Source organism: Sander vitreus, chromosome 3 (genome assembly GCF_031162955.1).
Source record: "Sander vitreus isolate 19-12246 chromosome 3, sanVit1, whole genome shotgun sequence".
In the NCBI taxonomy this organism is placed as follows: Eukaryota; Metazoa; Chordata; class Actinopteri; order Perciformes; family Percidae; genus Sander; species Sander vitreus.
In genome coordinates, this window is record NC_135857.1 from 36,376,416 (window position 1) to 36,402,505 (window position 26,090).

The 26,090-nt window shown below is 41.0% G+C and overlaps 1 protein-coding gene across 2 annotated transcripts; it reads right to left on the reverse strand.

The window, feature by feature from the left end:
- Positions 1 to 24,548, reverse strand: pgm2l1 (phosphoglucomutase 2-like 1). 2 transcript variants are annotated; one of them, XM_078247246.1, is made up of 14 exons: positions 24,230 to 24,548; positions 21,852 to 22,019; positions 20,051 to 20,157; positions 18,642 to 18,726; positions 18,111 to 18,194; positions 12,516 to 12,712; positions 10,576 to 10,765; positions 10,402 to 10,499; positions 8,528 to 8,708; positions 7,533 to 7,626; positions 5,485 to 5,614; positions 4,909 to 5,098; positions 2,422 to 2,555; positions 1 to 1,160 (listed from the first exon to the last, which is right to left on the reverse strand). In XM_078247246.1, the coding sequence occupies exons 1-14, from the start codon at positions 24,368 to 24,370 to the stop codon at positions 1,058 to 1,060; spliced, it is 1,902 nt and encodes a 633-aa protein (XP_078103372.1). In that variant the 5' UTR covers positions 24,371 to 24,548; the 3' UTR covers positions 1 to 1,057. The 2 variants fall into 2 exon arrangements, with proteins under 2 accessions (XP_078103372.1, XP_078103374.1); XM_078247248.1 differs by lacking the exon at positions 1 to 1,160 and having other exon boundaries at positions 2,445 to 2,555; positions 4,909 to 5,127.
- Positions 24,549 to 26,090: the final 1,542 nt, after the last annotated feature.

Consider the following 26,090-nt stretch of genomic DNA (forward strand, 5'->3'; position numbering starts at 1 on the left):
TTACAGTTTTATTATGTTTTATTGGTGGATCGCCAGAGAACCACATTAACTTAAAGCTGCGACGATCTAAACACAAGCAGAGGTCTCACTCTGTCCAAACTACAAAACAGATCATACAACACAACATAAATATATTTTATCTCAGAGTAAAAAAATAGGTAACATCGCAGAGTTTGAAGGAAAACTTTAACATTCAGATTAACATAAAAAAACTACAAAGACAGAAGAAGATAAGCAGCTGGTTTTCTGTTCTCTTAAGGAGACATACCTCCCCCTTTTTTTACATGTATTTACGGAAGTTCATTAATCCATCCATCTTCGTCCGCTTATCCGGTATCGGGTCGAAGTTCATTAATGACAAAAGTATTGACTAACCATTCTCAGAGTCCGAATTGACGTCTTTGAATGTCTCGTTTTGTCCAATTTACCAAAAGAGATTTAGTTTACTGTGGGGCCATTAGAGAAACGGGCACGTTCAATCTCAAAACTGTGTGCAACATTTTGCGGCAGTTTCCGGGTTGAATGACACGTTTCCTCAGAACAGTGTGAAACGGTGCACAACAAGCTTTGACGTACGTTTCCTCTCGTTTCGTGGGTGTGTCAGATATTTTAACCAATCAGCAGCGACGTGTATGTAAACTCGTGGTAATAACTTTATCACACGTTCATTTTGTGTAATGAGAGTTTCATGATGTGACAAAATAACGTGATATGTTGTAACAAAAGTGTATTTTTGGTTTGTGGTAATAATAGTTAATTAACGAATTTGTTTTGTCATTAATAAACTTCCATCCATATATATATATATATATATATATATATTTCAAGTCTTTACAGTTCAGACAGGAAATATTTGGTTTTACAAACTTCAATCAAAATAAAACTGGACACTGCAGTTTACCCATCATGCTCTCTGCTTTATGAAGGACCAAAGTTCAACTAAATATTTATTATTTTTGAATGATTCAGTTTATATTTTAGTCTCAACTGAACTTTACGGATACCACAGAGAGAAGCAGCGGCGGGGGGTCGATGTCAGGTGTGGGAGGGGGCGGAGCTAGACGTGGCGGCGAATCAGGTTGTTCCTCTCAGGCTCCAGGAACTCGTCCAGCAGGGCGGCGGTGATCCTCCCTAACTCCTCCTCCAGACAGGACGCCTCGCTGCGACACAGAGACAGAACGATGACGTCATGTCTTCTAAACAAGTTTATTCCCTTGATAAAAAGTAACCACCATCTTTTTCTAAACTTAACTAGGTAGTAGTTTTGGGGCCTTGATCCAAAAAGCAACAAAACAAACAAAAGTATAAAAAAGTGACAAACGTTGAAAAAAAAGCGGTAAATTAACGTTGAATAAAAGGAATAAAATGTCTAAAAAGAAAGTGACAAAAACATCAAAAGGCCACTTAAAAAAATAAGTTAATAAAAAGAATGAATGCATCATTTTTTTTTGCTTATAATAAGGTGAAATAATCTGCCAATGGAACAAGTAAAACTTCACTTAGTAAAATTACTTGAAATAACATTTGATCTTCAAACAAGATGATTCATCTTTTACAAATAAGCTTAAAAACCTTACGAGATGTTTAAAAATAGTTTTCTTCTCTTTCACTTTACAAGATATTTAAAATGCATCGTCTAAAAACAAGTCCCTATGTCTCTCATTACTTGTAAGGTGATTGTATCTTATGTTAGGCTAAGTATTATTACATATTTTGACTTCATTGGACAAATATACTTTAAGATTTTGATTACTGGACAAGCATCTTTTTTACCAGCCAAAATATTAAACTGCGTTTTATTTGTAACATACAACAACTTTCTGGTCGATCCTTTTATCTTCTTGCTTTCTTTTTCTGGCTGGCTCGCCAACATTCTTCACGCACTGGCTAATTAATTAGCCTGAGGTGATTGTGTCATATACTTGGAATTGTGAATATACTTGGTAAGATAATGCTTTTTTGCAGTAAATGCATACATAAAAGTTTTAGTGCTGAAATGTTTTAGCTGTTTAGTAAATAGTTCTGTGTTTAATTGATTGATATGGTCTGGGATTGAATACTGTTGATGTTAAAGTGAAAAGATCTGTACAGTATCAGGGTTTCTACAAGTCAGATTTAGGACTTTTTAAGACCTTTTCTGAAGGAAACGTATGACCTATATCACAACCTAAAAGTACAATGAAATGCACAGTCACATAGGTACTTGCAAAGTAAATATATATTTATTCAGATAAAATAAAACATTTCAATGAGCATAAGAGCTATCAGTACATGGAAGTACAAAAATGAAGACCTTTATAATTATTTAAGACCTAGAACACAATACTTCAGTGAATTCAATACTTTTTAAGGCCTAAAATTATGATTTTTAATAGCCCACGGAAACCCTGAGTATTCAGTACACAGTGTACTTCAGCTAACCTGTTCCCCGGCGCGGCGCAGTACTCTGTGTAGTATTTGATTTTGGGTTCTGTGCCACTGGTTCTCAGCGTTGCCACAACGCCGTTCTGGAGAGTGAAGGTGATCATTTGACTGCTCCTCATCACAGGAAGTACCTCCGCGGGAAACACATGGGGAAGTACAGTTACTACAAGTACTGCAAAACACTTTATACTTCCTTTACAGCTGCTTACATGTTAGTGTGCATCAGAAGAAATTAAATGAGTACTTTCAATACACATTGACCTGAACACCAAGACATTTCGGAGCGTTTACAGTGAGGCAAAAAAGTATTTAGTCAGCCACCAATTGTGCAAGTTCTCCCACTTAAAAAGATGAGAGAGGCCTGTAATCTTCATCATAGGTTCACTTCAACTATGAGAGACAACATGAGGAAAACAATCCAGAAAATCACATTGTAGGATTTTTAATGACTTTATTTGCAAATTATGGTGAAAAATAAGTATTTGGTCAATAACAAAAGTTCATCTCAATACTTTGTTATATACCTTTGTTGGCAATGACAGAGGTCAAACATTTCCTATAAGTCTTCACAAGGTTTTCACACACTGTTGCTGGTATTTTGGCCCATTCCTCCATGCAGATCTCCTCTAGAGCAGTGATGTTTTGGGGCTGTCGCTGGGCAACACGGACTTTCAACTCCCTCCAAAGATTTTCTATGGGGTTGAGATCTGGAGACTGGCTAGGACACTCCAGGACCTTGAAATGCTTCTTACGAAGGTACTCCTTCGTTGCCCTGGATCATCCAAATGCTCTCTAGCAAACTCCAGACGGGCCTGGACATGTACTGGCTTAAGCAGGGGGACACGTCTGGCACTGCAGGATTTGAGTCCCTGGCGGCGTAGTGTGTTCCTGATGGTAGCCTTTGTTACTTTGGTCCCAGCTCTCTGCAGGTCATTCACTAGGACCCCCCCGTGTGGTTCTGGGATTTTTGCTCACCGTTCTTGTGATCATTTTGACCCCACGGGGTGAGATCGTGCGTGGAGCCCCAGATCGAGGGAGATTATTAGTGGTCTTGTATGTCTTCCATTTTCTTATAATTTCTCCCACAGTTGATTTCTTCATAACAAGCTGCTTACCTATTGCAGATTCAGTCTTCCCAGCCTGCTGCAGGTCTACAATTTTGTTTCTGGTGTCCTTTGACAGCTCTTTGGTCTTGGCCATAGTGGAGTTTGGAGTGTGACTGTTTGAGGTTGTGGACAGGTGTCTTTTATACCGATAACCAGTTCAAACAGGTGCCATTAATACAGGTAACGAGTGGAGGACAGAGGAGCCTCTTAAAGAAGAAGTTACAGGTCTGGGAGAGCCAGAAATCTTGCTTGTTTGTAGGTGACCAAATACTTATTTTCCCGAGGAATTTGCAAATGAATTCATTAAAAATCCTACAATGTGATTTTCTGGATTGTTTTTCTCATTTTGTCTCTCATAGTTGAAGTGAACCTATGATGAAGATTACAGGCCTCTCTCATCTTTTTAAGTGGGAGAACTTGCACAATTGGTGGCTGACTAAATACTTTTTTGCCCCACTGTATTTGCTCCTGTCACATAGAGCTAAACAGTGTGGTTCCAGAAGTAGAGACCTCATTCATTTCCTCCATTAAGATTTAGATTGTCTACCCTGGAAATCCAGAGTTCTTGCGAGAGCACAATTGTAATTAGCTCAGCGGGTCACTCTGGCATTCAGTAATGATGCTCATTAACTATGCCCTTGGAGGCGAGCTGTACCAATCACATCGGTGTATCTGATGTGGGCGGGCCAGAGGCGAGCTAAACAGATGACGACAGTGCTGCGACGTCAAAGTCCGGAATCAGTCAGTAAACATTGGTCGTAGTGTTATCCAATTGCGTGCAGTGATATTTTCAAATGCATGCTTGGTGCTGCCCCTCAAGTTGGGCCATTTTCATTACTCATAGCCAGACCCTAATAGCAACACTAGAGAACTTTTCCCGCTTTGGACCCCTACAGGTTGGAGGCGGAATTGTCCATTACCACTGTTGTGATGGCTCATTATGTCTCATTCGAACTACAGATCCACTACCTGATCTGGCAAACTTGCATAATGTAATGTAATGGACAATTCCGCTTCCAACCTGTAGGGGGACCAAAGCGGGAAAAATTCTCTAGTGTTGCTTTAATCTTTCAGATTTGGGTCTGGATTTCCAGGCTATATATTGTCAGCCATAAAGTCTAAACCACATGTGTCAAACTCAAGGCCCGAGGGCCAAATCCTGCCCCTCGCAAATTGTCATCCGGCCTGCATATGAAATTAGGTTCACGATAATTCTTGGCGCGCCTAGTTTTTGTTGTTTGAAATGTGACAATCTTTCAGCTTCTTTCTGGGTTAAGTAGTTTTATTTTGGTGATCTTTTAAACAAAACATGCTTTTTGCTTTTTTTTTTTTATAGGTTTATAAAAACAGAACAATTGATGAATCAAACGTTTCTCACCGATCTGCGGTCGGGCCGGCTGCTGTCATATCCCGTGGTAACGTCTCTGATGTGGACGATCCGGACGCCACCGCACGTCTTCGGGTACGAAGCGTCGCCGTCAAAGTTTCGGATCCGGCTGAAAATCTTCTGGATGGTGGGCGGGTCGTTACAGATGACGTACGACGTTTTAGACACGTGATGACCATACCTGCAGACAGGAAGTCACGACACAAGCAACTGTCAAAATAAGAGAGAGGAAGAAAGTCTTACACACATGTGAATTCATTTCACCATCAAGAAAACTTCAGAACACAGAACTGTAAATCTGCGGACGTGAAAATCTAAATAGGGATAGAGGCAAAATGGGAATTGACAACACATCCCCAGTGTGTAAAGACCTTAAACCATTAAAGATGATTTCTCTTCAGACACCTGCAGAGCTTCGTTATAAACAATTTTTCTGCTTCACTTTTGGATCACTGTAGAGATGTCGTTTAACGAACAGAGGTTGAACATTAGCTGCTTATTTTCTGTCTCCTGTAGGAACTTGAGCGGCGGAGATGTTTCGAACATGAGAAGATGAAGCTAACGTACGTCTGGTAGATGTTGTGCAGCTGTTGCTTCAGACTCAGCTGCTTGTTGTGGAGGTAAGCAGCCATCTCAGCCACAACCACTGCCGAACTCACGCCGTCTTTCTCAGGAACCATGCCGCCACACAGGAAACCTGGAGACAAAACGACGACGACAACACTTTCTGTCTAACATGAAATCAAACAACTCTTAACAACTGTACTTTATACGTCTTACTGGGATCAACCATTACCTTCCAAAGATTTGAATACTTATATTTTGTAGGTTGTTCTTTATTTCTCGTGTGCATTCATCATTGTTTGACTGTTTACATACAAATCTTGTTATCAGTCATCTGTGCAGCACTTTGCACTCACCTTTATGAAAGGTGCTGAACCAGGTTTGATTGATAACTACGAGGAAAAAAAGTGTCACATAGTGTGTTCACATAGCCTCAGGCACTTTGGCGATTCGCAGTGTGAGTGTCATTAAACAGCCCATTTTTGTGACGTCCTGTTGTGTTCTTTAAACCCCCAAAGTAGCACAAATAGACTTTATATTTTGTACTTTGTCTATGCATAGGAATGTTGATAAGTAAACAAAGATGTTGTAAGAATGAACTTTGTCTGTATTCTGTGCTCATGTATTTATTGTGATATTTATTAGAGTACATGAAGAGGACTATGTATATTTATATTTGCAAAGAAAATAATATTAGCTATATTGCTCTAGCTATATTTTGTGACTGTTCTGTCTGAAAATGTCTTATTTTTATAGTTTTTTTTATCTGTTTTGTCTAAAAATGTCTTATCTGTGGTAATGTTTTATGTTTTGTGATGACCCCAGGAAGAGTAGCTGATGTTCTGCATCAGCTAATGGGGATCCTAATATTTCATAGTTCCTGTTTTCCGTCAGATGGTTTATACTGTAGATCTTGATGTTTCTGAGCGCACTTGAAGGCAGCTTCATTTCCCGGAGAAAGAGAGAAAGAAAAGAGACGGAGGGACTGAGGAAACGGTCAGCTGTTCCCCAAACTCCCAGGCAGTTCAGTGCTTGCGTTTGGTGTTTTAAAACTTGCGGCAGAGATAGAGGCAGTGATGTTTCCCGTTTCCTGTACGGGACTCTCACACTGCCTCAAAACACTCCCACAAGTCTGATCCACGCTTGCTTTGCTGGCCACCGCAGCGTGACACAGGGTGGAGTTTCTTTGAGTCGGTTTGTTTTTGTGGCTCACACCGCTGCAGCCTTAACACACTACACCCATTCAAAATGAATGGGAGGACTTCCGTTTTGGCATATGTGAATGCAGCCTTAGCAACATTTAACAAAGATTGTTAATGTTAGTTGTTTGTGTGAATCGGGTGCTCCAGATTTCTGTCTCACTTCCACAATCGTCCACAGGTTTAGGACTAGGGATGCACCGAATCCAGATTTTTGGGGTTCGGCCGAATACTGAATCCACTGGTTAAGATTCTGCTGAATCAGAAACCGAATACCGAATCCTCGTCCCGTCCTCAGTCCATGAACACAGTCAACACATTAATGAAGTAAACAGTGACTGTCCTTCCTTTGCCGTACCTGAAGTTGCTGCATTCTGGCTGCTGTCTGTAGATTCCTTCATGCTCAGCTGGTATTCTTCCAGATGTTTCATACCAGATGTTGTAACAGCGGTGATGTTGTGTATTGTTTAGGGTCCTCGCCACCACCAGACTAATCAGCATTGCAGATTGAACATGTAGCTGGACTTGAATGGCCTTCTTTTGACTGAAAGTACTGCCAAACAACACTTTTTCTGCTCACCAGTTCCATTTCCACTTCCTCTCAGCCTGCTGCATTGAAGCTCCACCTACGTAAACACCTTCCTGTAATCAACGCCGTCATTACGGCGACCAGCGTAGCGCAAGCGTAGGGTTCGGTGGAAAACCGAACCCCGTCAAAAAAGCCCAATATTCAGCCGAATCCGAACCCGAATCCTGGATTTGGTGCATCCCTAATTAGGACACATGTCACTGAGCTGAGAGTCCAAACCTTTTCTTTTACATAAAAAGCAGTACAAAAATAAACTTGGTTACCAATCGACTCCTCGAAGGCAAAGATGACGCTGTTTCCCGTTTTGGAGAGTTCGTGTATTCTGTTCCCGATCCACTTGAACCCAGGAAGAGTTTCCTGTGGAACGCAGACAGACAGGAGACCATCGCTAGCAACACTTTAACACAATTGGAGGAATATCTGCTTTAATTGTAGGGATGTCACGATACAAAAAATCTAGTATTCGGTACCGATACCAACAAAAGTACACAATATTCGATGCTAAAGTCGATACCATGGTCTGTGTAATAAAAAAATGGAAGAAAATTAATAATAATACTTAAACATTAATTCCTTTATTTAAATATTTCTTTTTTTGGGGGGGGTGTGTGGGGGGGGGGCAGCGTCATGTCACTCTTCTTTCAGTGTTTTCTTTTAGTTTGAACTTTCTGTTATGGTGTTAAGTGGAGGGGGCAAGGAGAGCGTGATTTACAAAAACATCAGTCTTTCACACAGTCAGCGTACGGTACCGGAACTCCCAGACAGCAAGCATGTTTACGTCTGTTTCTCTCTGCCGTTGTGGTTTTTCACAAAGAACCGGGCTGGTTAAAGTTAACTGATGTCATAGAGGTCCGTTAAAACAAGCGCTATCAGAGCACACGTTAGGTTGTGATAGACAACGGCAGAGAGAAATAGACTCACTTACGGTTTGGGAGTTCCTGGTGAAGTGGTGAAAGCCGCCGCCATAGATGTACGGTAAAGCCAGAAGCTGAATGCGGTCAAGCCGTACAGGGAGGGGCTATTCGCTGTTTTGCCGTGCTGGTCGGTGTTCTTCTTCAGCATTTAGCGGCAGTCTAGAACATTTTTGACGTTAGGCGTATATACTGCACCTGTCAGGTCCGGAAGGATTGCACTGTGGAAAAATGAGTACCGGGACGTTTTCATTATTTTGGTACCGAAGTACCGGTTCTCGTGACATCCATAATCAACACTTTAACACAATTGGGGGGAATATTTGCTTGGATTTAAACCCCCTGACCTCGTAGTGGAAGCCCTCGATGCGAGCGAAAGCCTGCAGGATCTTGGAGGAAACTGTGGTGGCCAACATGTAAACCTTCTGAGTGTCGGCAGGATCGGGATGAGCCTCCTTCCAATTAAAGAACATCCACCAACCCAACAGGGCCGCCAGCTCGTTACCCGTGAACACCTTCCAACCGCACCTGGAGGACACGCAGATGCACACGTAAACTTTGGGCTTTAACTCCCAACAGCCTCTGAGCAATCGTCACAGTTTCTAGAGCGCCAATGAGTTCTCACAGTGATTCGATTCCGATTCACAAGGTCCCGATGTGATTACATTTTTTGTAACTTGATATCAATTAGGTTAGGAAAACATACTCCTAATACCTGTAGTGTGCCATCTGTACTATATGGTGTATGTATTTCGTGTAAGCATACACCTATGGATGTACAGATTCATGACTCTGGGTACTACAGCTACTACATTTGATCCTTGGTCTCCTTTTTGTTTTATGTTATGTGCCTTATTGTACTGTTTTTGTCTGTCAAATGTACAAAAACTCAATAAATACATGTTTAAAAAAAAATAAATGAATAAAAATACTATAATACTAAAATACTAAGAGAGAGAGTTGAAGTCCCACCCCTTCCTGTGGACCCCATGGGACCTTATTTCGATAAAAATATGCCCGGTAGTGAACAGGGAGAGACCATGAATTACACATGTTTGTCGATATATATCACTCAAACAAAAATCGATTTTAAAAAATGTCTGTAGAGGAGCGCTCCCAGGACTCAAAATGTTTGCTTGAGGTGCTCTTTGGATGGGACAATTATACAGTGCTGCTCATGAGTATATGAACCCATGCTACAGTTGACTAAAAAGAGGAATAAAAAAAATCATCTTTTGGAAATTGATCTTAATGCCTTAATTAAAAAAATTTAGGAAAAATCCAACCTTTAAGGACACCAATTATCTTTGTGAATGAATAATGTATCAGAAATAAATAAATGTTCTTCCTTAAAATACAGGGGGCATAAGTCAGTACACCCCTATGTTAAATTCCCATAGAGGCAGGCAGACTTTTATTTTGAAAGGCCAGTTATTTCATGGATCCAGGATACTATGATCCTGATAAAGATCCCTTGGTCCCCCCCATCATCACATACCCTTCACCATACCCCCACATCATCACATAGCCTTCACCATACCCCCCCATCATCACATAGCCTTCACCATACCCCCCATCATCACATACCCTTCACCATACCCCCCACATCATCACATACCCTTCACCATACCCCCCACATCATCACATACCCTTCACCATACCCCCACATCATCACATACCCTTCACCATACCCCCACATCATCACATACCCTTCACCATACCCCCACATCATCACATACCCTTCACCATACCCCCCCACATCATCACATACCCTTCACCATACCCCCACATCATCACATACCCTTCACCATACCCCCACATCATCACATACCCTTCACCATACCCCCCCACATCATCACATACCCTTCACCATACCCCCCCATCATCACATACCCTATGGTATGGTGAGGGAGGAGGTTCAGGGTTGTAGTATTATACAAAGACCACTGGATGTCCTCATTTGCACTGAGTAGATTGCATTGTATGTAACCTTTGTGTGTAGTCATGTCAGTTCTGTTCTATTAAGTGCAAAGGAGGACATCCAGTGGTCTTCGTATAATACTACAACCCTGAACCTCCTCCTGCCAAATGGAGGCTTCTGATTGGTGGTTTGAAAGCTTATGAGAGTATAAGTCTTTTCCTGTTTGAAAACTATTGACTCCCTGAAAAATCTAAATTTTAATTGGAGAATACATTATTTTAACCCAGCCCCAACAGTTACCCGTCAGACTTCTCTGCGACAGCCAATCGATCGGCGTCGGGATCTGTCGCCAGGACGATGCAAGCATTTTCCCGCTCGGCCAGAAGAAGAGAGAGCTCCTGAAGAAGACAATAACGGATCATTAGAGCAGGAATAATACAATACTGCATTGAAGAAGTGGGATCTACGTCCTACCAGGACCGACTCTCCCTCCTCGGGGTTGGGGCAGCGGACGGACGAGAAGTTGGGGTCGGGGTCTTTCTGCTCGGGGACGGGGATCGGCGGAGCAAAGCCAAACGCGTGGAAGGCCTGCTGGACGAAGGCGTGTCCGACGCCGTGGAACGATGAGTGGACAAACTTCAACGGACAGCTTCTGTTCAGATCCCTGAGGGACACAAGACACACATGAGACAGACGGCCTTACCTGTGGGGCCCGTTGAGCTCTTCATCACAATGCTAGTAGAGGAGTGACCACTGACTGTAAATCAGTCCTTTAAAAAAAATACGGAGTTTTTTTGTGATTGTTTTGGGTAAAAATCCTTAATTATGTGACACGTTTTCTTAAAAAATGCGATGGAATATGCGGGATATTTATGCACGTTCATGTGATGAAATTGTAGGAACTTGCAAAAACTGGTTTCATCGTGGCTTCGTCGAGGGGTTTGCAGCTTTTCGATGACGTTCACGTCGCGTAATTACGTCACTTCGTAACGTTCCCATGGCAGCAGGGGAAACTGGCTGCTCTTGTGTGAAGTAAACAACATTTTTCATCTTTCTGCTAAGATATTTGGGACTTTTTTTGCAACGAAAATGCGGGGATTATGACATCATGCAAGCCCCGCATACTTTGCGCGGAAATCGAAATATGTAGACTTTGGTTGATTATGCATTGAATTATTCTGATTCTTTATTTATAAAAACACATTAATCAACATTTCTGTAAATGTGCCAGTGTTAGCCAGCCGGCTAATTTTCAACTGTCAACAATCGCATAATCACGTTTTTCTGGCGGGACTGGTAAATATGAACGGACAGAGCATGTGTGACGTCACTGCTATGAGTCGGCGAGTTTGCCGTTACGGGCGCGGCCATCCTGGTTGCGGATGTGGCGATTTTAGGCGAGAGGGAGGAGCCGTAGACTGTTGGGCGCTATCTGACTGTGACGTTAGCTGAGAGTTGGCAACGCTGCTAACGCTCTACGTTACGTTACACTCTCACTGGCAACCTGGATGCTACTGCTGCTGAAAGATTTAGCTTCGCTAGGTTTTAAATATGTCGTTGTCCCATAGTTATATTACATATAAGACGCGGACTGTCAATCACATCATAACCACGCCCTAAAACACCCACTGCTTATCGTCAATTTTAAAATCAACGAGACCATAATTCAGAAAATGAACATCATTCTGTGTTAAGAAGACTTAAAACTAGAGATTGAGACCATAAACTCATTATGAAAGTGTTTACTGAGGTAATAAATCAAGTGAGAAGTGGGTCACTTTCTCAGAGACTTCTACAGAAACCAAACTCCTTTTGCAACCGCACGTGTCGCCCCCTGCTGGAAGTCAGACAGGATGCAGGTTTAAGGCACTTCCACATTTGCAGCACTTCCCCGAACCGGATGCTTTATTTACAGTCTATGGGTGAGACAAGATTAAAATGTGAAGACTTCTCGTCGAGGTAAAAATTTTAATTAAAAATTAAATTAAATTAAAAATAGTCTCGGTCACAAGTGCAGAGCAGCCGCCAGTAGATGAAGTCTGACCTGGTTGGTCTTATAATACATCTGGCTTTGAAGATGAGTCTGGCTTGGACCTCTAAACTAGCAGAGAAGATCCCCTGTCTGTTTGCCAAAGTTGACTCTGAGTTCACTTTTGCAGAGCGGTAGCGGAGTTTCAGCTGTACAGAGCTGCCGGTAAAACCCAGCTAACGTTAGAGGGTACGGCCGTGCTCTCTTGCTCTCTCTCTCTCTCTCTCTCTCTCTCGCCAGACAAACACACACACACGGACTGCAGCGTGCAGTTCAGTATGTGTGGAATATAGTGAGCCTACGTAGTTGGCGAGTGTTAATTTCGGACCCTGGGTCCGAGGACCAGCTGCCAAGGTTGCGGGAGAGACTGGCTTCGTCCTCTTACCTGTGGAAGCAGAGCGAGGTAAGCTCGTCCATGTAGAAGCTGTTGATCTGGGTCAGGGGGTCGGTCCTCAGGGAGCAGCGCTCCACCAGCTCCTCCTCCCAGCAGGAGGCGCTCCAGGGCTCCAGCTGCTCCTCGATACTCTGCAGGATCTCCTTGTCATGAGGCGAGGAGATCTGAGCGCCGTTACACCAGTACACCTGCAGAGGGCGATAAAGACAGGAGGGATTGGTTTCCTGTCCAGATTTATTTTTTTTGCGAATTTTTTCCGGTCCAGATTTTGTTTTAGGACATTTTTCCTGTCCAGATTTTCTTGCGACATTTTTCCTGTCCAGATGTTTTTTGCAAGATTTTTCCAGTCAACATTTTTTTTTACGACATTTTTCCTGTCAAAATCTTTTTTACGACATTTTTTCTGTCAACATTTCTGTCCACATGTCCGACATTTTTCCTGTCAACATTTTTTTTGCGACATTTTTCCAGTCAACATTTTTTTTTACATTTTTCCTGTCTAAATCTTTTTTGCGACATTTTTCCAGTCAACATTTTTTTTTACATTTTTCCTGTCTAAATCTTTTTTGCAACATTTTTCCTGTCCAGATTTTTTTTTATGACATTTTTCCGGTCAAAATTTTTTTTTACGACATTTTTCCTGTCAAAATTTTTTTTGAGACATTTTTCTGGTCCAGATTTTTTTTGACATTTTTCTGTCCACATGTCCGACATTTTTCCTGTCAAAATCTTTTTTGCGAAATTTTTCCGGTCAACATTTGTTTTGCAACAGTTTTCCGGTCCAGATTTTGTTGCGATATTTTTCTGTCCAGATGTTTTTTGCGACATTTTTCCGGTCCACATTTTTTTTTACGACATTTTTCCTGTCAAAATCTTTTTTACGACATTTTCCTGTCAACATTTCTGTCCGACATTTTTCCTGTCAACATTTCTTTGCGACATTTTTCCTGTCAAAATCTTTTTTGCGACATTTTTCCTGTCAACATTTTTTGCAACATTTTTCCTGTCAAAATCTTTTTTGCAACATTTTTCCAGTCCAGATGTTTTTGCGACATTTTTCCGGTCAACATTTGTTTTGCAACATTTTTCCAGTCCAGATTTTTTTTTACGACATTTTTCCTGTCAAAATCTTTATTGCGACATTTTTCCTTTCAACATTTCTTTGCTACATTTTTCCTGGTCAAAATCTTTTTCGCGACATTTTTCCGGTCCAGATTTTTTTTGACATTTTTTCTGTCCACATTTCTGTCCACATGTCCGACATTTTTCCTGTCAAAATCTTTTTTTAAGACATTTTTCCTGTCAAAATCTTTTTTGTTGGAAAATGTAGCAACCTTCTTTGCTACATTTTTCCTTTCAGCATTTGTTTTGCAACATTTTTCCAGTCCAGATGTTGTTGCGACATTTTTCGGTCCAGATTTTTTTTTACGACATTGTTCCTGTCAAAATCTTTTTTTAAGACATTTTTCCTGTCTTGCGAGATTTTTCCGGTCAACATTTGTTTTGCAACAGTTTTCCGGTCCAGATTTTGTTGCGATATATTTCTGTCCAGATTTGTTTTTATGACATTTTTCCTGTTAAAATCTTTTTTGCTACATTTTTCCTTTCATACATTTTCTTGCGACATTTTTCCTGTCCAGATGTTTTTTGCGACATTTTTCCCGTCCAGATTTTTTTCGACATTTTTCTGTCCACATTTCAGTCCACATGTCCGACATTTTTCCTGTCAACATTTATTTTTAACGACATTTTTCCTGTCCAGATGTTTTACGACATTTTTCTGTCCAGATTTTTTTTACGACATTGTTCCTGTCAAAATCTTTTTTGCGAGATTTTTCCGGTCAACATTTGTTTTGCAACATTTTTCCTGTCCAGATTTTTTTGCGATATTTTTCTGTCCACATTTCTGTCCATATGTCCGACATTTTTACTTTCAACATTTTTTTTGCGACATTTTTCCTTTCAACATTTTTTTTACGACATTTTTCCTGTCAACATTTTTTTTGCGACATTTTTCCGGTCAACATTTTTTTCCGAAATTTTTCTGGTCAAAATCTTTATTGCGACATTTTTCCTGTCCAGATTTTTTTTTACGACATTTTTCCTGTCAAAATCTTTTTTGTGACATTTTTCCTGTCAAAATTTTTTAAAGACATTTTTCTGTCCACATGTCCGATATTTTTCCTGTCAACATTTTTCTTTGCGACATTTTTCCTGTCAAAATCTTTTTTGCGACATTTTTCTGTCCAAATTTCTGCGACATTTTTCCTGTCAAAATCTTTTTTGCGACATTTTTCTGTCCAGATTTTTTTTTACGACATTTTTCCTGTCAAAATCTTTTTTGTGACATTTTTCCTGTCCAGATTTTTTTTAGACATTTTCTGTCCAGATTTCTTTGCAACATTTTTCCGGTCAACATTTGTTTTGCAACATTTTTCCGGTCCAGATTTTTTCCCGAAATTTTTCTGGTCAAAATCTTTATTGCAACATTTTTCCGGTCAAAATCTGTTTTGCAACATTTTTCCTGTCCAGATTTTTTTACGACATTTTTCCTGTCAAAATTGTTTTTTACGACATTTTTCCTGTCAAAGTCTTTTTTGCGAAATTTTTCCGGTCCAGATTTTTTTTGACATTTTTCTGTCCACATGTCCGACATTTTTCCTGTCAACATTTCTTTACGACATTTTTCCTGTTAAAATCTTTTTTGTGACATTTTTCCTGTCCAGATTTTTTTTAGACATTTTTCTGTCCACATGTTTTCGACATTTTTTCCTGTCAACATTTCTTTGCGACATTTTTCCTGTCAAAATCTTTTTTGCGACATTTTTCTGTCCAAATTTCTGTCCACATGTCCGACATTTTTCCTGTCAAAATCTTTTTTGCGACATTTTTCTGTCAAAATCTTTTTGCAAAATTTTTCAGTGAACATTTTTTTGCAACATTTTTCCGGTCCAGATTTTTTTGCGACATTTTTTCCTGTCAGATTTTTTTGCGACATTTTTCCTGTCCAGATGTTTTTTGCGACATTTTTCTGTCAACATTTCTGTCCACATGTCCGACATTTTTCCTGTCAACATTTTTTTTTACGACATTTTTCCTGTCAAAATCTTTTTTGCGAAATTTTTCCGGTGAACATTTTTTTGCAACATTTTTCCTGTCCAGATTTTTTTGCAACATTTTTCCGGTCCAGATTTTTTTTGCGACATTTTTCCTGTCCAGATGTTTTTTGCGACATTTTTCTGTCAACATTTTCTGTCCACATGTCCGACATTTTTCCTGTCCACATTTCTGTCCCCATGTCCGACATTTTTCCGGTCAACATTTTTTTTACGACATTTTTCTGTCCAGATTTGTTTTTATGACATTTTTCCTGTCAACATTTTTTTTGCAACATTTTTCCTTGTCAACATTCTTTGCGACATTTTTCCTGTCAAAATTTTTTTTACGACATTTTTCCCGTCAGATTTGTTTTTTCACGACATTTTTCCGGTCCAGATTTTTTTTTACGACATTTTTCCGATCCAGATTTTTTTGCGACATTTTTCCTGTCCAGATGTTTTTTGCGACATTTTTCTGTCAACATTTCTGTCCACATGTCCGACATTTTTCCTGTCATAATCTTTTTGCGACATTTTTCCTGTCAAAATCTTTTTTGCGAAAATTTTTCCGGTGAACATTTTTTTGCAACATTTTTCCGGTCAAGATTTGTTTTTTACGACATTTTTCCGGTCCAGATTTTTTTGCGACATTTTTTCCTGTCCAGATGTTTTTTTACGACATTTTTTCTGTCAACATTTCTGTCCACATGTCCGACATTTTTCTGTCCACATTTCTGTCCACATGTCCGACATTTTTCCGGTCAACATTTTTTTTTACGACATTTTTCTGTCCAGATTTGTTTTTACGACATTTTTCCTGTCAAAATCTTTTTTGCGAGATTTTTCCTTTCAACATTTTCTTGCGACATTTTTCCTGTCCAGATGTTTTTTGCGACATTTTTTCCCGTCAAAGATTTGTTTTTACGACATTTTTCCGGTCCAGATTTTTTTTGCGACATTTTTCCTGTCCAGATTTTTTTGCGACATTTTTTCCTGTCCAGATGTTTTTTGCGACATTTTTTCTGTCAACATTTCTGTCCACATGTCCGACATTTTTCCTGTCAAAATTTTTTTTACGACATTTTTCCTGTCAAAATCTTTTTTTGCGAAATTTTTCAGTGAACATTTGTTTTGCAACATTTTTCCGGTCCAGATTTGTTTTTACGACATTTTTCCGATCCAGATTTTTTTACGACATTTTTCCTGTCCAGATGTTTTTTGCGACATTTTTCTGTCAACATTTCTGTCCACATGTCCGACATTTTTCCTGTCCACATTTTTGTCACATGTCCGACATTTTTCCGGTCAACATTTTTTTTACGACATTTTTTCCTGTCCAGATTTGTTTTTACGACATTTTTTCCTGTCAAAATCTTTTTTTGCTGACATTTTTTCCTGTCAACATTTTTTTTGCGACATTTTTCCGGTCAACATTTTTTTTTACGACATTTTTCCTGTCATAATCTTTTTGCGACATTTTTCCTGTCAAAATCTTTTTTGCGACATTTTTCCTGTCCAGATTTTTTTTCGACATTTTTCTGTCCAGATGTTTTTTGCGACATTTTTCTGTCAACATTTCTGTCCACATGTCCGACATTTTTCCTGTCATAATCTTTTTGCGACATTTTTCCTGTCAAAGATTTTTCTGACATTTTTCAGTCAACATTTTTTCTTGTCCACATTTTTCAGACATATTTTTCTGTTTACGACATTTTTCTGTCCACATTTTTCGACTATATTTTCCTGTCACAGTCTGTCTTTGCGACATTTTTCCTGTCAACATCTGTTTTTTGCTACATTTTTTCCTGTCAAATATCTGTTTCTATATTTTTGCTGCACATTTGTTTAGACATTTTTCCCTGTCATACATTTTTCTGTACATTTACCTATCGTACGACATTTTTTCCTGTCAAAATCTTTTTTGACATGTACTATTTTTTCCGTCAACATTTTTTGTACAACATACATTTTCCTGTCCAGATTTTTTTTCGACATTTTTCTGTCCACATGTCGGACATTTTTCCTGTCAACATTTTTTTTGCGACATTTTTCAAACCAGATTTTTTTTACGACATTTTTCCATCCACATGTCCGACATTTTCCCTGTCACCATTTTTTTTGGTGACAGAAAACATTTTTTTTGCGACATTTTTCCGTCCAGATTTTTTCTTGCGACATTTTTCCGTCCAGATTTTTTTTTGCGACATTTTTCCTGTCAAAATCTGTTTTGCGACATTTTTTTCTGTCCAGATTTTTTTGCGACAAGCCTCTTGACTGTCTGTTTTTAAATCTCTTTTCCTTGGCCTTTGAATTTTCATTGTTTTTGTATGGCTGTCTTCTCATGTTTTTTCTCTTCGTATTTTATTTCTGTGCGAGTTATGCAATGTATGGCTTTTATTTATTATAATGAATATTTGGTCAACTTGTTTCAAGTGCTCTAATAATACAGTTTGACTGATTGCTGTTTCCTGTCCAGAGTTTTTCTGACCTTGTATCCGTTGTCTTCTTTAGGATTGTGTGAGGCGGTGATCATCACTCCGGCTGCAGCACCGAGCTTCTTCACAGCGTACGGCTGGAAGCAAACATTAAACGCTCATTAAATAAATACAAAAATAAAACTGGGGCACACAGCAGCCGATGAATAATAGATACAGAAGAGCACAGCAATCAATACAAGACTTTAACCATCCTCATTTTTAATCCTCATCCAGAGAGCAACAACAAGAAGAAACCAGAGACCAAGATACGTCCACTGTGAGCCTGCATTCATACACAACATGCTTTCAGCTTCAAAAGGGTCAAAAACAGCAGAATGGCATCACAAAAAGCTTCCGAAAAATATGAGAAAAGGGTCAGAAAAAGCTTCAGAAAAATAATAAACTAGAGCTGCAACTATTTGAAGACCAAGCCCTCAAATGTCTTGTTTGGTCCCCAACTCAAAGATATTGAGTTTCCTGTCCCAACAAAACTACAACCCACCGGACAGCTGACAGTAAGGGACGCGTTAGCGTTTCCTCACCACGTACGGCGTCGGGACAAACGTGGAGAAGAGATGAACAGGAACGTCTCTGCTGAGCATCACCGCGGCCGCCAACCTCGCCAACCTCAAAACACACAAACAACAATCATTTTGAAAGCTTTAAATCTGTGAAATAAATACAATATGTAAAACTGTACTGACCACTTCCACACCTCAACACTTCCTCTAACTGCTAACATGCTAACATGCTAACATGTTACATTACATGTCATTTAGCTGAAGCTTTTATCCAAAGAGACTTCCAATTAAGTACTTTCAACCTTGAAGGTACAAACTCCAGACAACAAGTAGTAAGAGCAAGTACATAAAGCCAAAGAGCCATATATTCTAACATATGCTAATATATGCTAACATGCTACATCTACTAACATGTGCTAATATATGCTAACATGCTACATCTACTAACATGTGCTAATATATGCTAACATGCTACATCTACTAACATGTGCTAATATATGCTAACATGCTACATCTACTAACATGTGCTAATATATGCTAACATGCTACATCTACTAACATGTGCTAATATATGCTAACATGCTACATCTACTAACATGTGCTAATATATGCTAACATGCTACATCTACTAACATGTGCTAATATATGCTAACATGCTACATCTACTAACATGTGCTAATATATGCTAAATTAATTACATTAGACTCCCTGTAGATTCACAGTGTGTGTGTCTGTGTGCGTGTATGTGTGTGTGTGTCTCTGTGTGTGTGTCTCTGTGTGTGTGCGTGTGTGCGTGTGTGTCTGTGTGCGTGTGTCTCTGTGTGCGTGTATGTGTGTGTGTGTATGTGTCTGTGTGTGTGTGTCTGTGTATGTGTCTGTGTGTGTGTGTCTCTGTGTGTGTCTGTGTGTGTGTGTGTGTGTGTGTCTCTGTGTGTGTCTGTGTGTGTGTGTGTGTGTGTGTGTGTGTGTGTGTGTGTGTGTGTGTGTCTGTGTGTGTGTGTCTCTGTGTGTGTGTGTGTGTGTGTGTCTCTGTGTGTGTGTGTGTGTGTGTGTGTCTCTGTGTGTGTGTGTGTGTGTGTGTGTGTCTCTGTGTGTGTGTGTGTGTGTGTGTGTGTGTCTCTGTGTGTGTGTGTGTGTGTGTGTGTGTGTGTGTGTGTGTGTCTCTGTGTGTCTCTGTGTGTGTGTGTGTGTGTCTCTGTGTGTCTCTGTGTGTCTCTGTGTGTGTCTCTGTGTGTCTCTGTGTGTGTGTGTGTGTGTGTGTGTGTGTGTGTGTGTGTGTGTGTGTGTGTGTGTGTGTGTGTGTGTGTGTGTGTGTCTCTGTGTGTGTGTGTGTGTGTGTGTCTCTGTGTGTCTCTGTGTGTGTCTCTGTGTGTCTCTGTGTGTGTCTCTGTGTGTCTCTGTGTGTGTGTGTGTGTGTGTGTGTGTGTTACCTCTGACTGCTGCAGCCACTCTCCTCCTGTCCTCTGGTGTCGAAACCAACAACCACTCCTCTGCTGCTGAAGTCTGGGAAATACCTGCTCAGGTAGGAATATAACCCCTGAAGACACAGAGAAGCCGTCTCAAGCCACAGCTTCAACATATTATATTGAGTCTTTGGACAACGTTAAAGTCTGCCACGATACCATTTGGATTTCCAGCGTTTTTCACCAGTTTTGATCTTCTTGTCGCTATTTCTTAAGGTTTTTTTTATTGTTTTTGTCACTTTTTCACATTTTTGTTGCTTGCATCTTGAGCGTAACGATGCAGAACAGAAGCCTGATCCCCAATTTCCACCAACTGCAGAACGACTCAACCCAGCTCCGGCACACGGCAGATAGCGCGGGACAGGAAGTCGAGCACAGAAACAAAATAAACATCCGGTTAATTTTCAAAATAAAATGCACCGTGCTCACGGCGGATCATAGTCCCCTGCACTGCACCTTGAGAACGTCATAATGGATGAAAACAAACAGTTGTTGGCTTTGCGGTTCTGTTTATGAAGAACTACATCCAGTTATATTGCGCGATCACACGTGAATTCGCGAGATCTCGTGGGTCCTCGTGACTACAGCTGTCAGTCATGGCCGCAGCCGTTCTGCAGTTGGTGGAAATCAGTTAAGTTCTCTGTTCTGTTTTTTGATTACGGGCCCTATTTTAACAATCTGAGGTCACGGCGTGAAGCGCCTGCTGCAGGTGTGTTTAGGGCGTGTCCTAATCCACTTTTGCTAGTTTGACGTCGGAAAAAAGGGTCCGTGTGCCGGGGTCATGGTTCTAAAGGGTTGACCTTAGTGTCTTCATTAATCAGAGGTGTGTTTTGGGCGTAACATGCAATCAACCAATCAGAGATCATCTCCCATTCCCTTCAAAAGCCAGGCGCGTTTGGACCTTGGAGCATTGCTGTTATGATGGAGGATTTGCACCGTAATATTTGTATTTGTAATCTTCTGCATGTGTGTGTGCTGTGCGTCCCTGTGTGTGTCTGTGTGTGTGTGTGTGTGTGTGTGTGTGTGTGTGTGTGTGTGCTGCTGTGCGTCCCTGTGTGTGTAACAAGCATAGTGTGCACGTGCTGTGCACGAGTCTAGGAGCATTTTACTAATGCTCTGTTAAAATAACAATGAAATGCTGCGTTATTGACTTTAGACCAGGTTTTTGTTGGTCAGTGGTGCCATCACTTCCCCCTGCCTCAAGATAGCAATACGCCCAGAATGCACCTGAACACACCTCCCTGTAAGACCAGCACGCCCAGAATGCACCTGAACACACCTCCCTGCAAGACTAGCACGCCCAGAATGCACCTGAACACACCTCCCTGCAAGACCAGCACGCCCAGAATGCACCTGAACACACCTCCCTGTAAGACCAGCACGCCCAGAATGCACCTGAACACACCTCCCTGTAAGACCAGCACGCCCAGAATGCACCTGAACACACCTCCCTGTAAGAGCAGCACGCCCAGAATGCACCTGAACACACCTCCCTGTAAGACCAGCACGCCCAGAATGCACCTGAACACACTTCCCTGTAAGACCAGCACGCCCAGAATGCACCTGAACACACCTCCCTGTAAGACCAGCACGCCCAGAATGCACCTGAACACACTTCCCTGTAAGACCAGCATGCCCATGGGCCACAGATGGGTGCAGGTGCATTTGCTGTTTAAACGACGTGGGCGCTGGCTGGAAACTGAAACTTGCGTCGGGCTCAGATAGGGGGGGTCTGACCTGTGTTGATTGGATGACGGTGAGGTCTGACCTGTGTTGATTGGATGACGGTGAGGTCGTTGATCCGGTTGAATCCGGCTCCCATGGGTGCTCTGAGTCCCGCCGTGCCGAAGCTCATCCTGCTGCAGAGTCTCGTCCTCAAATCCTCCCGCCGTCCCGCCGCCACCAGAGCCTCCACCTGCGCCCGAGTCCGCCGGTTCTACACCACAGAAGAAGAACTCCTTCATCACCATGGAAACACCAATTATTCACCGGCATTAAAAGGTTTAGGTGCAGCACTCGAGCTGTTTGAATGAAAGTAAAAGACTTTTCTCAGATGTCTGTATGTCTCTCTCTCTCTCTCTCTCTGTCTCTCTCTCTCTCTGTCTCTCTCTCTCTCTCTCTCTCTGTCTGTCTGTCTGTCTGTCTGTCTGTCTCTCTCTCTCTCTCTCTCTCTCTGTGTCTCCGTCTCTCTGTCTCTCTCTCTGTCTGTCTGTCTCTCTGTCTCTCTGTCTCTCTCTCTCTCTCTCTGTGTGTCTCCGTCTCTCTCTCTCTCACTGTATGTCTCTCTGTCTCTCTGTCTCTCTCTGTCTGTATGTCTCTCTCTCTCTCTCTCTCTCTCTCTCTCTGTATGTCTCTCTCTCTGTATCTCTCTGTATGTCTCTCTCTCTCTCTCTCTCTATCTCTCTCTCTCTCTATCTCTCTCTCTCTCTGTCTCTCTCTCTCTCTGTCTCTCTCTCTCTCTCGCTCTCTGTATGTCTCTCTGTCTCTCTCTCTCTCTCTCTCTCTCTCTCTGTATGTCTCTCTCTCTCTCTGTGTCTCTGTATGTCTCTCTCTCTGTATGTCTCTCTCTCTGTATGTCTCTCTCTCTGTATGTCTCTCTCTCTCTCTCTCTCTCTCTCTCTCTCTCTCTCTGTATGTCTCTCTCTCTCTGTATGTCTCTCTCTCTCTGTATGTCTCTCTCTCTCTGTATGTCTCTCTCTCTCTCTGTGTATGTCTCTCTCTCTCTCTCTGTATGTCTCTCTCTCTCTCTCTGTATCTCTCTCTCTCTGTCTCTCTCTCTGTATGTCTCTCTCTCTGTATGTCTCTCTCTCTGTATGTCTCTCTCTCTCTCTGGATCTCTTCCAGGCTGTTGACATTTACAGAGGTCAGAAACATTCATGACCTTTATAAACTACACAGCAGTGTGCGTGCCTCTGTTTTTTTTAATATAGAGTTTGTATTACTTCCTTACTAGTCTCGCATTGCCAGACCTTCCGCCACAGCGCTGTGTAGGAAGGTCTGCACCACAGATGCATTCTGGGATATGGCTTTATCCTGGAAAGGTACTTCTGTTGATCCAGACTACTACCTTATGAAAGGACATTCTGTGTAATTAAAAACTACATTTTAATTTAGAAATTACATGAATGAAGTGGTTTTATTACGAGAAACAAACAGACATAATTGCTCTTTTACAGTCCACATACAAACAAATGTGTATTTCCGTTTATACACAGTAAATACATCTTTACTGTATTTATATTATATGTCTTTATATTATAAAAGGTTACCTTTTAATGTGCATATATTGTTCCTTCAGTTAGTGAACCACATTAGTCTAAAGTGTCCAGAGACAATTAAATCATCTGAAAAATGAATGGAGTCTGGTTGAGTGATGGATGAGGATGACATCCGTATATACACAGTATTGAAACAGGAGTCCACTAACTGTTCCGGCCTGTTTTGGCCATTTGATACCTGTAAAACAGCTGAGTCATGCTATCTGTAAAACAACTGAGTCATGCTGCAGTTTAATCGCCTGATAGCCCACAAAAATAATCTCTATCACGACCCAGACAGCCGCCGGTGATCCGCCAGCCTGTAGGTCCGCACTGCGGCCAACACACACAAACACACATACTGCTGTGTCGGCTTTCAGAAGTTCCATTTAAAAATCTGGCAATTTTAGATTTTCTTGTATAACAACAACATCAGTTAGCATAAGAAGCATGATTTGTCAAATCTTCTGAAGTGGTTGGTTCTAGTGAACAAATCGGCGTTTCTAGTTTCAACCCAGAAGCTTTTATTTAAAATCAATTTGATCTTTTATAGCCGCTGCGCCAGCTATTCCTATACGCCATCACTGCAGCGGAACTCAGCAGATAGCTTCGTACAACAGCTCACAAAGTTTCTGTTACATGAAATAAAGTGCGAATTTACTAAGAAATGTGCGTGCCGATATTAGCAGACGATCGTAGTTATCTATAAAATACAGTATGTTGAACCAGTCTTATTGCATTAGTTTGCCAACATGCAATGTCATTTTAAAATGCCGGTTTTTTTAGGGAAGTTTGGTGACGTTCCCTCCACACAGTTAGTAAGTTAGGCACGTACAGCAGTACAGACTTCAGTTCCCAGCTAATTAACCTCACACCGACAGACGCTCACCTTGTCCCAGGTCAACCATTGGTCCACCGCCTTGTCCAGCTGCGGGTCGCCGGTACTCTGGCACCTTAAGTTGGCGTTCAAATCCCCGTTCACTCCGTTGTCGTCTCCCATGCTCACTGACAGAGGAAGGCTAGCTAACATGCTAGCTAATTTTAGCAACACGCTAAAGTTACACCACGGGAGATGGAGACAGATTGCAGCCAGCTAAATGCTAACAGAGACTATTATGTTCCTCGGTAAAGCTCGACATAACGGAAATATTAACTTCATAAACACCGCTGTCAAGTCCTAGGGCGAATTTGCGTTTCCTAGGATGGCGAAGGAATGTTCCGCCCTCCGCTGCCTCTGATTGGCTACCACACGTATTCTGACGCTATATCCCGCCCTCCGCTGCCTCTGATTGGCTACCACACGTATTCTGTCGCTATATCCCGCCCTCCGCTGCCTCTGATTGGCTACCCCACTATAACCCAGCCAATTACACTCCGCATGCCTTAACGTTGCCTTTAAAAAATAATTAATTCATTTAATTTTCATGTAAACCATCATAACAAAGATGAAAATACAATAAAACTTTATAAACTTTCTTAATTGATAAATGAAATTGATGAAAAAATTATAAAACAGAAACAAAAGAAAGTACAATTATGTAAAGTATGTGAATTACTTTGGAATTTATTTAATATTATTGTTTTATATGGTTTTCTTATTGTTTTTTTTTATGTTGTTATTGCCTAGATTTTATTTCTATGCTGCTTAGAATTATTTGTAAAAGGTTACGTGATATAAAAATGACTGTTTTTGTATTTAAAAGCGTTGAAAAAACCCTAACCAATCCAATCAACAAAGACAACGAGTACTAGCCAATCAGAAGCAGAGGAGGGCGGGACATTCTTTCGCCATCCTATGAAACGCCCACGGAGGCGACAAACAGAACTTCCGGTCTGTTAAGAAAATAAAAGTCCCTTTTTTATCCCTTTAATTTTCTTTTTAGCAATAATTTAAAAAAAATAAAACTACCTTGTAGATTTTCACATGTTGACATTGATTTTGACTGTTAATGTATTTTTTTAATCATATTATATCAGAACACACACACACACACACAGACACACACACACACACAGACAGACACACACACAGACAGACACACACACACACAGACACACACAAAGATTTTTTTTGTCCACCAATGTAATGTATAAACACAAACTCTGACATATATATGACACCATTAGTGTATTTACGGAGTACAGTTACTCATCATTTGTATTCTGAATACGTAACGCCGGTACATGTACTCCGTTACTCCCCAACACTGGTCTATAGTCCTAGTCATAGTGTCCTACATACGTTGTCCTACGGCAGGGGTGGGCAATGGATTTCCCCAAGGGGCCACGTGAGAAACAGGGTCTGTTGTGGAGGGATAATTGGACCAATAGGATAAACTCAATCTGCTCAATATTCATTTTATGTCAGGCGGCACGTTCTCAAATGTCTCTTTTTTTTTTTCCTCTGGGCATATTAGCGCAGCAGAGTCCACCAAAACACTCTTTAATGAACTCCCCTTCAGAAAATGGCTTCCTGTTTTTGTGGGCTATATCACAAAACTGGTCTTGACTGCTGCATCCCTGGATGCCTTGTTGCCGTGGCCGCTCTGCATCAGTCAGCCTGTTGGATTTCTCTGCGTGGTGTTTAGTATTGTAGGCCTAGTGGCGACTCAAATGATAATCCTTTAACACAGCGATCTGTTCTCCGCAAACTAAGCACGCGGCTTTACCTTTGACTTCAGTAAATACATACTCAGAAGTCCATGTTTGGTTAAAAACTCGGCGCTCTGTATCGACCTTTCTCTCTTTCC